At 41.8% G+C, this 15,227-nt stretch overlaps 3 protein-coding genes across 3 annotated transcripts; 2 read left to right on the forward strand and 1 right to left on the reverse strand.

Moving 5' to 3' along the window:
* Positions 1 to 1,633: 1,633 nt before the first annotated feature.
* Positions 1,634 to 2,644, forward strand: LOC125722412 (kelch-like protein 10; the record flags this gene model as incomplete). The annotated part of the gene is made up of 3 exons (XM_048998566.1): positions 1,634 to 2,107; positions 2,482 to 2,575; positions 2,637 to 2,644. Coding segments are annotated over 3 exons (576 nt in total), but the record flags the coding sequence as incomplete, so codon positions are not given.
* Positions 1,975 to 4,575, reverse strand: LOC125722425 (basic proline-rich protein-like). Its single transcript, XM_048998587.1, has 2 exons — positions 4,541 to 4,575; positions 1,975 to 3,401 (listed from the first exon to the last, which is right to left on the reverse strand). Exon 2 carries the CDS (start codon positions 3,364 to 3,366, stop codon positions 2,941 to 2,943), a length of 426 nt encoding a protein of 141 aa, XP_048854544.1. The 5' UTR covers positions 3,367 to 3,401; positions 4,541 to 4,575; the 3' UTR covers positions 1,975 to 2,940.
* A 4,794-nt stretch (positions 4,576 to 9,369) lies between these two features.
* LOC125722420 (kelch-like protein 10) lies at positions 9,370 to 14,865 on the forward strand. Its single transcript, XM_048998580.1, has 6 exons — positions 9,370 to 9,907; positions 10,435 to 10,924; positions 11,288 to 11,899; positions 12,491 to 12,640; positions 13,268 to 13,595; positions 14,573 to 14,865. Exons 1-6 carry the CDS (start codon positions 9,747 to 9,749, stop codon positions 14,593 to 14,595), a joined length of 1,764 nt encoding a protein of 587 aa, XP_048854537.1. The 5' UTR covers positions 9,370 to 9,746; the 3' UTR covers positions 14,596 to 14,865.
* Positions 14,866 to 15,227: the final 362 nt, after the last annotated feature.

Below are 15,227 nucleotides of genomic sequence, written 5' to 3' on the forward strand. Positions count from 1 at the left end.
CCTGTTAGTGTAGCACAAGCTAAAACCCTGGTTTCCTTTAAATCAGAACTAGATAAGATTTTAACAACTCTGAGCTATTAGTTAACTTCTCCCCAAATGAGCTTGATGGCCAAATGGCCTCCTCTCGATTGTGAATTTCTTATATTCTTATACATAATATACAAAGCTATTCTCAAATGAAAATGAAACGGTTTCATTCCCGCTGCAATTTCCCACGTCGATTAACGACACATGATTCTGCAGCCTCGCTGAAATAGATGTGAAGGGTACATTCAGGGTACATTTTTTTTTAATTTGTGGAATCTTAACCGAAGTGAAAAGACAGGAGGACAAAATATTATACATTTAATAATTTTAGATTTATTGGTGTTTTAATCTGGGGAATTTGTGATTTGACTATTCATACATAATGCAAAACTAAAACATAAATTCTGAGATGAACATAGTATACATGTACCAAAAACATTTCACTTGGTCTTCTTGTACAGCTGATTGTGCAAACAAAATATTTTTTCACAATAAATTTGTAACTGGGGGTATTTTCCTACCGGTGTATTTTACGTAATATTAAATTATCTGAGATCAGATGCCTCATCTTGAATGAGTTAATGCCGGTGAAACTCATCTGGGATAAGTCGGTTTTTCAAAAGTAGCTGTGTTAGAAAACTTGATCGGCAAGTCTCTCATTGGCTTCCACATTTTGTTAAAAATAAAAAGCAGGGCGCATGACTATCTGGTCAATCAATTTCGAATCGCAAATATAGATGAATAAAAATAAAAAAAATCAGTATGTTAGGACACTGACACAAAAGCGCAGTGTTTGCGTTTTAGAACATATCGTCACTATGCTGATGTACACGTCCGTTGCTGGTCATTACATGATATAAAAAGGAGAAAGAGACGAGACATCCACATTTTTGAATAATGATGGCACACGACATGGAGCGAGTACTGATGTCCCCGGCGTTCGAAGTGTTCAACAAGCTTCGGCTGGCAGGACAGCTTTGTGACGTGGTCCTCATCACAGACGGTGTTCAGTTCAACGCCCATAGAGTGATTCTGTGTGGCTGTAGCTCCTACTTCCAGTAAGTAGCTGTGACCCATATATGACGATGCCAAAACAGCAAGGAGTCAGTTTTTATCTCTCGTTAGCAATGATTTCTCCTTGGCAATAAGGCTCTACGATGACAGAACGTTTATATTAATATATATTATATTAAATTATGTTAATGTAGGTCAGTGCTGATCAGAAATATTTCTAAGTGTACCACCTTAACTTTTAACATATAATAATAATAATAATAATAACAACAATAATAATGGTATAGATATGAAAAGGGGACCATGTCAAACAGGCAAAACAAAGTATTCCGGGGCACTTGGCCACCAGCCCAAGTGAAAAATATTAAAGGGGGAGCTAATGTTGGAAAAATAAGAATTAAAGCCCCTGGTCCCTAGTTCTTAGATGCCTATTTGATCATCTGTAGCAGAGGGTCCTTATCTCTGGTTGATTTCCATATGGGGGTCCCTGGTTCAAAAGATTTAGAAAACCCCTTATTTAACTTTGCCTGCAAAACCCATATTTATTAGATGAGTCACTTCTGGATTGTGTTTCAGGGCTCTGTTCGCCAGTGGCTGGAGTGATTCAGGAAAGCGAGAGTACCAACTCCCAGGCATTTCCCCAGAAACACTGAGGCAGGTCATAGAGTACGCCTACACGTACTCTGTGGTCATCACAGCTGACAATGTGGAGAACCTCCTGGCAGCTGCTGATTATCTCAGTGTCCTGGGCATCGTGCAGCGCTGCTGTGATTTCCTGCATGAGCAGCTCTGCCTTCAGAACTGCATTGGCCTTTTAAAAACTGCCGATGGTTACGGCCTCAACGAGCTGCACCAGTCTGTTTTCAGCTTTATCCTTAAGAACTTCAAGGAGGTTGCCAGCATCTCAGAGGAGTTCATAGATCTGTCCCTGCAAGAACTTTGCGACATTATTGAGAAGGATGAGCTGAATGTGAAACAGGAAGATGCGGTGTTTGAGGCCATCCTCCAGTGGATCGAGCACGAGCCTGCCACCCGAGAGGCCCACATTTCAGTTCTGTTGCCCAAGGTGAGTATAGTTATACTATGTTCGCATTGACTTGTGTATATAACAATAGAATGCTCATTGAGTGAAGTCCTTATTACTGTAGCTAGAGACCGAACCTCCATTTCCATGTCCGATAAGTCTACAACCAAGGCTTCCAGGTATTACACCTGGGAGGAGAGTGTAACAAATAATGGAAAACAACACACTCAAATATCTTACATTAAACAAGTGTTAGCTGACACATCTGAGACTTTCTATGTAAATGGCTTCAGCTAAAGAAATTAAAATTTGCACTTACTGCTGTATTCTTAATGTTAGAAATTGCTCATCTCCAGAGATTCACAGAAAGCACTAAGGAACTCATGGGAATTCTCTCATTCTTGTTTCCTGTGTAGGTTCGCATGGCTCGTATGGATCCGGCGTACTTTATGAAGATCGTCAAAGCTAACGATCTGGTGAAGGCCAATGCGGCGTGCAGGCCAATTATCAGTGATGTATTGAAGATCATATATGATCTCGACGATAAAAGTCCACAATCTGACTTTGAAAGGCCACTGATCTGGCCGTCTGGTCGGGGTCTGGGCTGGTGCGCTTCTCGGCTGCTGCGGGGTCTGGGGTGGTCTTCTGGTCTCCTCGCCAGAGGACAAAAATGGGGTCCACATAGAGTATATATGGGGAGTGAGAGTATGTGTACAGCGTTCATTTCTGTGTATCTCTATGTTGGGTGAATGTGTAAATATTTGTTTATGTGTGCATGAGGGTGGGAACGTATGCTTGTATATGTGTATGCCTGTTTGTCTATACGCATGTGTCAGGTTGGGTCCTAGACTCCACCCGAAATAACATCTCGGGCTCTATTCCCCCCCGCCACACTCCCTGCCGGTGGATGGGGCCCCCGGCCGCTGGTGCGTTGGTGGTTCTCGATGTCCGGGGCTGGGTGCTCGGGTGGGTGCTGGCTCGCCCTCGGCGGTTGCCTGGCGGGATTTGGCCCTCCTGGCTCTGTCGGGCCCTTGCTGGGGGGTAGGGGGGCCCTTGGATCTCTGGGCCCAGGGCCTGGTTTGCCGTGGTGGGGCCGGCCGCCAGTGGAGCCTGCGGGCTCGCCGCCACGGCCCCCTGGGGCTCCTGCACGGTGGCTGCCGGATGGCCTCCCTCCGGAGCTCTCCTCTGCCCTTTTCTGGGTGAGGGGCTGCTATTCTCCCTGCGGTGGTCCTCCGGGGGCTCCCATGCCCTGGGGGGCCTCTGGCGGTCTGGGTTCCGGGCCTCCTCCGTGTCTGCTTCATGTCCTGAGGGATGGGGCTGTGGCTCCCCACACACACTAAAAGAAAAAGAAAGGCCACTGATCCGCCCACTCCTGCCCGCTGACATCTTATTGGCCATTGGTGGCTGGAATTTCCGCAAAACCAATTGGATTGAAGCCTATGACACCCGGGCCGACCACTGGGTCGATGTAACGGAGGGGCAGGAGACTCGCCAGTCCGCCCATGGCAGTGTGTACTTAAATGGCTTCGTGTATTGTTTTGGGGGTTTTGATGGCCACAATTGTACGCAGATTTGACCCCGTCGCACGGACATGGCAGCACATGGCACCGATGCACTGGTGCCACTGAAATGTTAGCGTGGCCGTAATTAATGGTTCCATCTATGTAATGGGTGGCCATTTACGCTTCTCGCCTCTAATCATAATCGAGTGATACGACCAAGAAGCCAACGAATGGACCATCATCCAGCCCATGAACGAGGAGCGACAGGATGCCAGTGCCACCACCCTGAATGGAAAGGTAGGTTAATAGGAGGGCGTCTGACTGTGGTTACCCCCTACATTTTCTCCTTGAAATTGATTATGTTACATACTCAGTAGCTCGCTTTGTCTTCAAATGCTTGATTTCAATCCATAATTGTTAAGTTCAGTAAACGTCAGTGTTTAGATAAAACATAAATGACCTTGCATTGTTGCTCTGCATTAGTGGCACATTGGGCAGTGCTGTGGTGTCCAGCTCTGTGTTTTTGCAATTTTGCCCACAGCCCAAGACTTGTGAGATACAATAACTGGTGTTAACATAGGAGCTTTACCCAATTCCAGTCCTGGAGGGTCAGAATCCTAAACAATTTGCAGATTTCCCTATTCAAACAAACCTAGTGAACTTAATTAGCTGATTAAGCTGCGGTTCACAAGGGAAATGATCACAACTAACTGTAAATTCCCTACCTTTGCCCATATGCTTCCTGTGGTAGGTTCCAGGTTCACCACCACCCTGTACCGAATAAACTTTTATGGAAGATGGATGGATTAAACATCTATTAGCTAAATGTACATTTACGCTTTCTAGATCTCCATCTCCAATCATGTACAGCATAACACACATCACTTTTGAACCATTTTTCCTAGATATATATTTGTGGGGGTAGCAAGGGAGCTCAGACTAATTCCACTGCCGAGTGCTATGATCCACTCACGGGCGAATGGACCTTGATCACCCCAATGAGCACTCGCCGACATGGCCTTGGAGTAGCGGCATATCAGGGAAAGATCTATGTGGTGAGTGATTCCTTTCTTGTACTCTGAAACAAAGGAGTCAAATCTCAAGATTTATCTGAGACTCATATTTTATATATATATTTATATATATATATAAAAATTTATATATTTATATATTTATATATATATTTTTTGTCACTGCTGCTGTGTCACAGATTGTAATGCGCTTAAATCAAACAAAAGAATTCAGTGGATAAAATCATCTGCTGGGAAGGCCCATCTCAATACACATACTGTATGCTCCCTGCATATCAGGGTTATAAACGAATATTCTTGGGTAGTAAAGCTTAGATTTTTGATTACAGTTATATTCTGTAGTTCCACACATAATTGCTCTGGTTGTTGTTTTTTCCAGGGTCTGACTACAAGTATTATTTTTAGTGCTAATAAAAATAATAATAAAAGCAAAATATATGATTTTTTTTATATCTCATATCTTTTTTTGATGGATGACAGTTTTCACTGAATTGTACAGATTTTCTGTTGCCCAAATCCCCTTTTTTCACTGCAGTTATGTTGACATGTATGTTGAACACAAATTAGTTATAAGCTTGTGTCCTATATAGACAATGGGAGGTTCTGTGCAGCCTGCTATTATAGGGCGATAATTCCTTAAGAGTTCCTGACTTTGAGAAAGCTGATATTTACTTATCCGTTTGGTACCTGAGTGATCACTTACCATTGGTGTCTCGCAGGTGGGCGGTACCAACGGGGCTCATCCAGTGTGGAGTATGGAGGTTTATGACCCTGCAACTAACCAATGGCACGCTGCGCCTCCCATGACAAAACCAAGAAGCTACTTCGGCATCGCAGTGCTGGACGGCTTGCTGTTTGCAATGGGCGTCTGATGGGTTCAGAGTCACTGCCAAGGTGGAATGCTATGATGCAGAGAAAGGCAGCTGGTACCGTGCGCAGGACATGATTACGCCCAAGAGGAACTTCAGCTGCTGCACAGTGCCCCCCTGCATCGTACAGTACGCTGCACCTCGCCCACCTGCCCCCATCTGCCTGCCTGGTGGGTAACCAGGTTACGCATCTGCCGGTGTGGCTAGCAGCACTGGACTTAATCAACAGAAACAGTGGACACTAACAAGAATCAGAAACATTCACCAAAATAAGGAAAATGCCTCTTGAATAATGGACTGAGGGAACAGAACTTGGACCTTACAGTGGAGTCAGAGCATAGAGGTTAAGGCACTAGAACAGCTATCAAAATGCAATTATGGCAAGACAATTGCTTTCCTTTGTTATCGGATGCTGTAGCGGTTTGCTCCTGTTGGGTAACATGCCACTTGTTTGCATGCATTTGTTAATTGCCTTGTTCTCTCCAACCATTTCTCTGTCTTAGAGCATCTGCCAAATGAATAATACACAGAGCACAACTATAGCAGAGCTCAGCTGGGACCTCCTGCATGCTTTTACAGCAAGCAATGAGTGTGCTCTTCTAGAACGGATTTAATATCTGGCTACGGTTGTTGGGGACACATGTGTTAGATATGTGAAATGCTTTATTCATACAAATAAAGCCCTTATATTTGTATTTTTATCACATGTGGTATATTAATTTCATGAGTAGTATCTTCATAGAATTTGTGCCGTGTGTGTGGTGTTCTCCATATTAATTCATATCTCAATTAAACATTATAACCAAGATGCAGCCAAAGCCCCAAAAATAAATTCTGATTATCAGTCATTTAACAAAAACAATACAGAACAATGTTCTTCGACCTGATCCACAGGAACCCCCAGTCCGTCCACGTTTTTGCTCCTTGCCAGACAGCTGGTGCTGGGAGAGAGCAAAAACATGGACTGTCTGAGGGTCCACAAGAAACACTGATAAAACATAATATATATGCAGACCGAATGTCTATGGCACCCCCTAAAGGAGCATCATATCCGTAAAGAACTGGCTAAGGTTTCATGCCACAGGACCCTCCTGAGCATGAAAGCCAGCTTCTGCTTCTGGTTCCAGCACTTAGCCAATCTACTGACCCTTCATCACCGATTGCTGAGTTGGAAATATTCAGGTGGATCAGCTGACCTGCATGCTTGCATCCAATCAGAAGCAGCAAATTTCCCTCCATTTTCCCCTTCACCTTCTTTTTCTCTTATCAGCTTACAGTTATATTTCCTGTTGCTCATCTCATTTTGTCCTAGTCAATTGATATTCTCTCATTTGTTAAGTGCTACTATTTATTGTCTTTCTGTGAGTTAAACTGAAGGTTACTTTCCCCTATAGACCGTCTCTTCCTGCTATCAGGCAATCAATCATAGGCCAGTGGGACAGGAGGGAGAGTTCTACCCTTTTTCACTCAGGGTGACTGGAATTTTCCAAACAAACGGGCAGTTTCAGAATCCCCCATTTGTTGCGGTCTCCAGAAAAGTGTTACATATGAACCATGTGGTACAGTCTGATTAGATGAAAGCATCCCACAGAGCTGTTTCTGATCTAAATGAACACATTCTGAATTATGACTCTTGTGCTTTGTTGATTTTAGAGTTTTCTGCCATCTGGTGTAGAAAAAAAACACACATTTATCTCAGAATTCTGACTTATTCAGTCAAAATTCTGATTTTTTTTTCCCTCACAATTCTTACTTTATTTCTCATTATTCTGAGTATGTCTCTAACAACCAGCAATTAGTCAGAGACATCACTTCTGCTCCAGCTTTAAGGGTTCAGTGAGATTTGCATACAGCAGCAGACAGGAGCGAAGGCTACAATGGCTGTATCTGCTCTGTCCAGGCATTTTATTATTTCCAATTGTGTGTGTGAATGGTAGCCTACATCGGAACTTGTAATTAATTATGCTGTAAATGTTAAGCTGGTTTGAAATGAAAATGGGCAATAGAACTTATCTCTTGCCTAATAAGTTGTGGTACAAGCATATCTAACGTTAATGCTTCGTGCATTAGACATATATAATATGATGTCTACCATTAATGTAATAACTGCCAATAATGTGCTAATTTTCCCCCTTAATGTAATAAAGGCTGATACAGTAATAACTTACCAATATCATACTAACATATTTGAATCAAAAAGGCATCACATTATTACATTATAGGCTTTATTACACAAAAAAAACTGTAAAATTGTTATGTTATTAGCAGTTATATTAACAGTAGTTTACAGTAGCTGCTATTAACAGCAGTGATTAGCTGATACAGACCCTAACAATCGTGACATCACACAATTTCTTTTGACTGCTTATGATTTTTTGCACACTATTGTACACACACACACAAACATATATATATATATATATATATATATATATATATATATATATATATATATATATATATATATATGTAGATATTTATATGGTTGATTGCCCACAAAACTCAACTGTGATTAATCAGCCTGTTCTCCAGACAAAAGAACAGTGAAAACCATTCTAACTTAACCTACAAGAAGCAATTCCTGAACACAAAGAAGAAGATGTGCTAGATGTCTTTATGGGGACTCTGCATTCAAGTCTATGGGCAAAACCCTAATCCCAACTATGAAAACGTTATCCCCTACCCGCCCGAACCCACACTCGTTGCTGTTGTAGTTCTCTCCTATCATTTATATTGTCACAATAAACTATATCCTAAGATATACAAGTAAAAAGTTTGTATATAGTATAGCATGAAAAATAATAAGAAGAAAACTCAGCCAGAGTGGAATTGTTTATATATATATATATATATATATATAAACACTCGTGCGCTCTTGCGTTGTGTACACCCAAAATGACGATTCCACCATACACTGCGGCTAGGCTATATCGAGTGTGATGTTACCTGCAAAAGACGCAAGCTGATCCCAACTTCACTTTGCTACACGTCCATTGTAAAAGCAGGGCCACAAATAAAACACCACCTACCTCTCTGTGCTCAATTCAAACGGAAAATGTCGCCAAATCCATTCGCCATTTCACTATGTGCTGGCTAGTCATGGCGCGAGCATTAGCGACGGACGCGAACAGCTTCAGCTTATCTTGCCACAATTCAGCTCGACTGTTTAAACTTCAGCCAAACACAACATTCTGTGTTAAGTGAGAATTCTAACGATAAATAATAATTACTTACATCGTTCAATGGGCGCCCTAGGAATATGTCCTACCGCTACTCCCATCCACTTCTAACTTAACTCGTCCATCTGTGTGGGGGTGCGCAAGAACGATGGGTGCCGTGAAGCTGCAGGAAAACAAACTTAAAAACCTGCACGGAAATATATTAAACGTGGAGGAGTTAGTCGGCAAAAGTGAGGAATTACAAAAAATAAAATAAAAAAACGATTTCTCAAGAAAAGATCATAAAACAGGAAAATGGACAATAGCTCATGGAGTGATATTGCACACTGTACCTTGATTGTAACATAACTGCTCTATAATACATAATCGATTATATTCAATAGCGTTCAGGATTTGGGTGACGTGTACACAGCACAATAATCATTGTGATAATTCCACACTTGCTGCAATACGTTTTCATGACTGTATTGGGGATATATGCGGTCCGAAAAATACGTCCGCCTTGTGCTAAATGTGGACCAAAACAGACGGACTACGCAGCCCAATTTTCAAGGACCATTTTTGTTCTAAATAAAGGCCACAACGAGCCGACCAGATTTAGCCCATAAAATAATGTCCTGTGGACATTTGTTGCTCAATGGCTTATGTCTAAGGTGGAAACTAGGGAATAAGATGCGAACTTAAACCTCGTTCCTGACAGACATGTAAAGGACCTTTTTTGTTTTTCATTTTTAGAAACGTAGCGGAGGAGAAAAAATATGAAAACATTTATTTATTTATTTTATTTCGGGAATTCGTGACTTGACTATTCTTACATAATACAAAACTTAAATTCTAAGATAAGCACGGTATACATTTTCCAAAAGTGATGTTAAAAACATTTCACTTGTTCTTCTTGTAAAGCTGATTGTGCGTAGAATATATCCACCCCCCCCCCCCAAATCAATTTCGAGTCTTAAATATAGATTTAAAAATAAACATTACGGTATCTTAGCAGAATGTGACGCAAAAGTGCGGTTTTTGCGTATTAGAACGTATCTACACGTCATTTCGAGTGGTATAAAAAGGAGAAAGAGACGAGACATCCACATTTTTGAATAATGATGGCACACGACATGGAGCGAGTAATGATGTCCCCGGCTTTCGAAGTGTTCAACAAGCTTCGGCTGGCAGGACAGCTTTGTGACGTGGTCCTCATCGCAGACGGTGTTAAATTCAACGCCCATAGAGTAATTCTGTGTGGCTGTAGCTCCTACTTCCAGTAAGTAGCTGTGACCCATATATGAAGATGCGAAAACAGCAAGGAGTCAGTTTTTATCTCTCGTTAGCAATAACTTCTCCTTGGCAATAAGGCTCTAGGATGACAGAAAGTTTATATTAATATACATTATATTAAATTATATTAATGTAGGTCAGTGCTGATGAGAAATATTTCTGATAAGTGTACCACCTTAACTTTTACCATATAATAATAATAATAATAACAATAATAATGGTATAGATATGAAAAGGGGACCATGTCAAACAGGCAAAACAAAGTATTCCGGGGCACTTGCCCACCAGCCCAAGTAAAATATATTAAAGGGGGAGCTACTGTTGGAAAAATAAGAATTAAAGCCCCTGGTCCCTAGTTCTTAGATGCCTATGTGATCATCTGTAGCAGGGGTCCTTATCTCTGCTTAATTTCCATTTGGGGGTCCCTGGTTCAGAAGATTTAGAAAAGCCCTTATTTAACTTTGCCTGCAAAACCCATATTTATTAGATGAGTCACTTCTGGATTGTTTTCAGGGCTCTGTTCGCCACTGGCTGGAGTGACTCAGGAAAGCGGGAGTACGAACTCCCAGGCATTTCCCCAGAAACACTGAGGCAGGTCATAGAGTACGCCTACACGTACTCTGTGGTCATCACAGCTGACAATGTGGAGAACCTCCTGGTAGCTGCTGATTATCTCAGTGTCTTGGGCATCGTGCAGCGCTGCAGTGATTTCCTGCATGAGCAGCTCTGCCTCAACAACTGCATTGGCCTTCTTAAAATCGCCGATGTCTACTGCGTAAACGAGCTGCACCAGTCTGCATTCAACTTCATCTTGAAAAATTTCAAGGAGGTTGCCATCAGCTCAAACGAGTTCCCAGAACTAAGTCTTGAACAACTTTCTGACATCATAGAGCAGGATGAGCTTAATGTCAGAGAAGAGGATGTGGTGTTTGAGGCCATCCTCCGTTGGATCGAGCACGAGCCTGCCACCCGAGAGGCCCACATTTCAGTCCTATTGCCCAAGGTGAGTATAGTTATACTATGTTCTCATTGACTTGTGTATATAGCAATAGAATGCTCATTGAGTGAAGTCCTTATTACTGTAGCTAAAGACCGATTTCCATGTCCCATAAGTGTACAACCAAGGCTTCCAGGTATTACACCTGGGAGGAGAGTGTAACAAATAATGGAAAACAAAACACTCAGATGTCTTACATTAAACAAGTGTAGCTGACACATCTGAGACTTTCAAAGTAAATAGCTTCAGCTAAAGAAATTAAAATTTGCACTTACTGCTGTATCCTTAATGTTAGGAATTGCTCATCTCCAGAGATTCACAGAAAGCACTAAAGAACTCATGGGAATTCTCTCATTGTTTCCTGTGTAGATTCGGATGGCTCGTATGGATCCGGAGTACTTCATGAAAATCGTCAAAGCTAACGATCTGGTGAAGGGCAATGCGGCGTGCAGGCCAATTATCAGTGATGTACTGAAGATGATATATGATCTCGACGATGAAAGTCCACAATCTGACTTTGAAAGGCCACTGATTCGCCCGCGCCTACCCGCTGACATTTTATTGGCCATTGGTGGCTGGAATTTCCGCACAACCAATTGGACTGAAGCCTATGACACCCGGGCTGACCACTGGGTCGATATAACACAGGGGCAGGAGACTCGCCAGTCCGGCCATGGCAGTGTGTGTTTAAATGGCTTCGTGTATTGTTTTGGGGGTTATGATGGCCATAATTTCACCGATGCTGTGCGCAGATTTGACCCCGTCGCACGGACATGGCAGCACATGGCCCCGATGCACTGGCGCCGCTGTAGTGTCAGCGTGGCCGTAAGTAACGGCTTCATCTATGTGATGGGTGGCCGTTTAGGCGTGTCGCCTCTGAATATCGTAGAGCGATATGACCCAAATGCCAACGAGTGGACCATCATCCAGCCCATGAACGAGGAGCGACAGGATGCCAGTGCCACCACCCTGAATGGAAAGGTAGGTTAATAGGAGGGCGTCTTACTGTGGTTACCCTCATTTTCCCCTTGAAATTGATTATGTTACATACTCAGTAGCTCGCTTTGTCTTCAAATGGTTGATTTCAATCCATAATTGTTAATTCAGTAAACGTCAGTGTTTAGATAAAACATAAATGACCTTGCATTGTTGCTCTGCATTAGTGGCACATTGGGCAGTGCTGTGGTGTCCAGCTCTGTGTTTTTGCAATTTTGCCCACAGCCCAAGACTTGTGAGATACAATAACTGGTGTTAACATAGGAGCTTTACCCAATTCCAGTCCTGGAGGGTCAGAATCCTAAACAATTTGCAGATTTCCCTATTCAAACAAACCTAGTGAACTTAATTAGCTGATTACATTGAAATGATCACAACTAACTGTAAATTCCCTACCAATGCCCATGTGCTTCCTGTGGTAGGTTCCAGGTTCACCACCACCCTGTACTGAATAGACTTTTATGGAAGGTGGATGGATTAAACATCCATTAGCTAAATGTACATTTACGCTTTCTAGATCTCCATCTCCAATCATGTACAGCATAACACACATCACTTGTGAACCATCTTTCCTAGATATATATTTGTGGGGGTAGCAATGGAGCTCAGACCACTTCCACTGCGGAGTGCTATGATCCTCTCACGGGCGAATGGACCTTGATCGCTCCCATGCGCACTCGCCGACGTGGCCTTGGAGTTGCGGCATATCAGGGAAACATCTATGCGGTGAGTGATTCCTTTCTTGTACTCTGAAACAAAGGAGTCAAATCTCAAGATTTATCTGAGACTCATATTTTTTGTCACTGCTGCTGTGTCACAGATTGTAATGTGCTTAAAACAAACAAAAGAATTCAGTGGATAAAATGACCTGCTGGGAAGGCCCATCTCAGTACACATATGCTCCCTGCATATCTGGGTTATAAACGAATACGCTTAGTAAAGCTTAGTAAAGCTTAGATTTTTTAGTATAGTTATATTCTGTAGTTCCAGACTATAATTGCTCTGTTGTTGTTTTTTTCAGTGTCTGACTACAAGTATTATTTTTAGTACTAATAAACATAATAATAAAAGCAAAATATATGAACATAAGAAGTCTTTTTTTGATGGTTGACAGTTTTCGCTGAATTGTACCGGTTTTCTGTTGCCCAAATCCCCTTTTTTCACTGCAGTTATGTTGACATGTATGTTGAACACAAATTAGTAATAAGCTTGTGTCCTATATACACAATGGGAGGTTCTGTGCAGCCTGCTATTATAGGGCGATAATTCCTTAAGAGTTCCTGACTTCGAGAAAGCTGATATTTACTTATCCGTTTGGTACCCGAGTGATCACTTACCATTGGTGTCTCGCAGGTGGGCGGTACCAACGGGGTTCATGCAGTGCGGAGTATGGAGGCTTATGACCCTGCAACTAACCAGTGGCACGCTGCGCCTCCCATGAGACAACAAAGGAGCTATTTCGGCATCGCAGTGGTGGACGGCTTGCTGTTTGTAATGGGAGGCTCCGATGGGTTCGAAGTCACTGCAAAGGTGGAATGTTATGATGCAGAGAAAGGCAGCTGGTACCGTGCGCAGGACATGATTACGCCTAAGAGGAACTTCAGCTGCTGCACAGTGCCTGCGCACCCCCGCTTCGTACAGTACGCTGCACCTCGCCCACCTGCCCCCATCTGCCTGCCTGGTGGGTAACTAGGTTATCATGTCTAACGTTAATGCTTCGTACATTAGACCTATATAATATGTGCCCTAGAGAGGTAAAGTGGGCTATCCCACAAAAACAAAGTTTTGAAAAAATGAGCTCCAAAGTGTGCCTATACCCTATAATTGATATATATCATAGGTAGCACAGATCTCAGTATATTTAAAAGATAGATAGACCCTCAATAATTAATATTGGACACTAAACTCATTTTTGACTGACATGTGGGATAGCCCACTTTACCTCTCAAGGGCACATATGATACCTACCGTTAATGTAATAACTGCCAATAATGTGCTAATTTTCCCCCTTAATGTAATAAAGGCTGATACAGTAATATCTTGCCAATACCATACTAACATATTTGAATCAAAAACGCACCACATTACTACATTATATACTTTATTACACAAAAAACGGGAAAATTGTTATGTTATTAGCAATTATATTAACAGTAGTTTAGCTGCTACAGACAGCAGCTATTAGCTGCTATTAACAGCAGTGATTAGCTGCTACAAACCGTAACAATCGTGACATCACACAATTTCTTTTGACTGCTTATGATTTTTTGCACACTACTGTACACACACATATATATGTACATATATATGTATATGGTTGATTGCCCACAAAAATCAACTGTGATTAATCAGCCTGATCTCCAGACCAAAGAACTGTGAAAACCATTCTAACTTAACCTACAAGAAGCAATTCCTGAACACAAAGAAGAAGATGTGCTACGGCCCTGCTACACGCACACACACACACACACACACACACACACACACATATAAGGTATCTGTATCTTTGTGGGGACTCCATACTGAGTTCCAACCCGCAACACAATTAATCAGTGAGGAAATTCATAGTATTATCTCTTGTTATGTTATTTTTTAAAATTATTTATAATGTATTTAAAAGCCTATGGCAAACAGTAAGTTAATGAATTGAAATTACAGGTAACCACGTGCTCAACAAGTAGCTGGCAGGGAACAAGGGAAACGCTACAGACTGACAACAGGGGAGGACAAGAAAGACTGACAACACGTGGGACGAGATGACCAATGACACCTACTGGCCAAACAGGGAAGGGACACAGAATGGGACAGTTAAATAACATTGGCATTCCCTGAAGGGTTTGGCATTCCCTGAAGCCAAGCTGTTAATTATTGTACTCCACGCCACCTCTGGTGATTGAATTGCAATGTAATGATTATGTTGTTCTATAATCTTATTGAATAAGTGTTATAAGTTGTTGGAAGTTATTTTTGTATTGTTTTATACTTCATTTTTAACAGTGTGATTTTTGACCTGACAGCTTTGTTTGGCAGTAAAAAGCTTTAAGGGGGCAGTTTAATGGCTCTATACACAGCAATGTGTATAATGGCCAAAGTGTTCTTATTGAATATGCTTAGATTATTTTTGTATACATTTACATTTTTATTTTACAGACTTTATGTAAAGGCAACCAGCGCTTAAAAGTTTAACGTTTAAATAAATGTCTTATTTGGAGAACAATGGGTGGAAAAAATGTTATTTGTTGTCTGAAAACCAAAATACTTTTGAGAGCTTTGTACGATTTGTTAGCAGAATTACCTTATAGACCTGATACAC

The sequence above is a fragment of the Brienomyrus brachyistius genome, unplaced genomic scaffold (genome assembly GCF_023856365.1).
Source record: "Brienomyrus brachyistius isolate T26 unplaced genomic scaffold, BBRACH_0.4 scaffold38, whole genome shotgun sequence".
NCBI lineage: Eukaryota > Metazoa > Chordata > Actinopteri > Osteoglossiformes > Mormyridae > Brienomyrus > Brienomyrus brachyistius.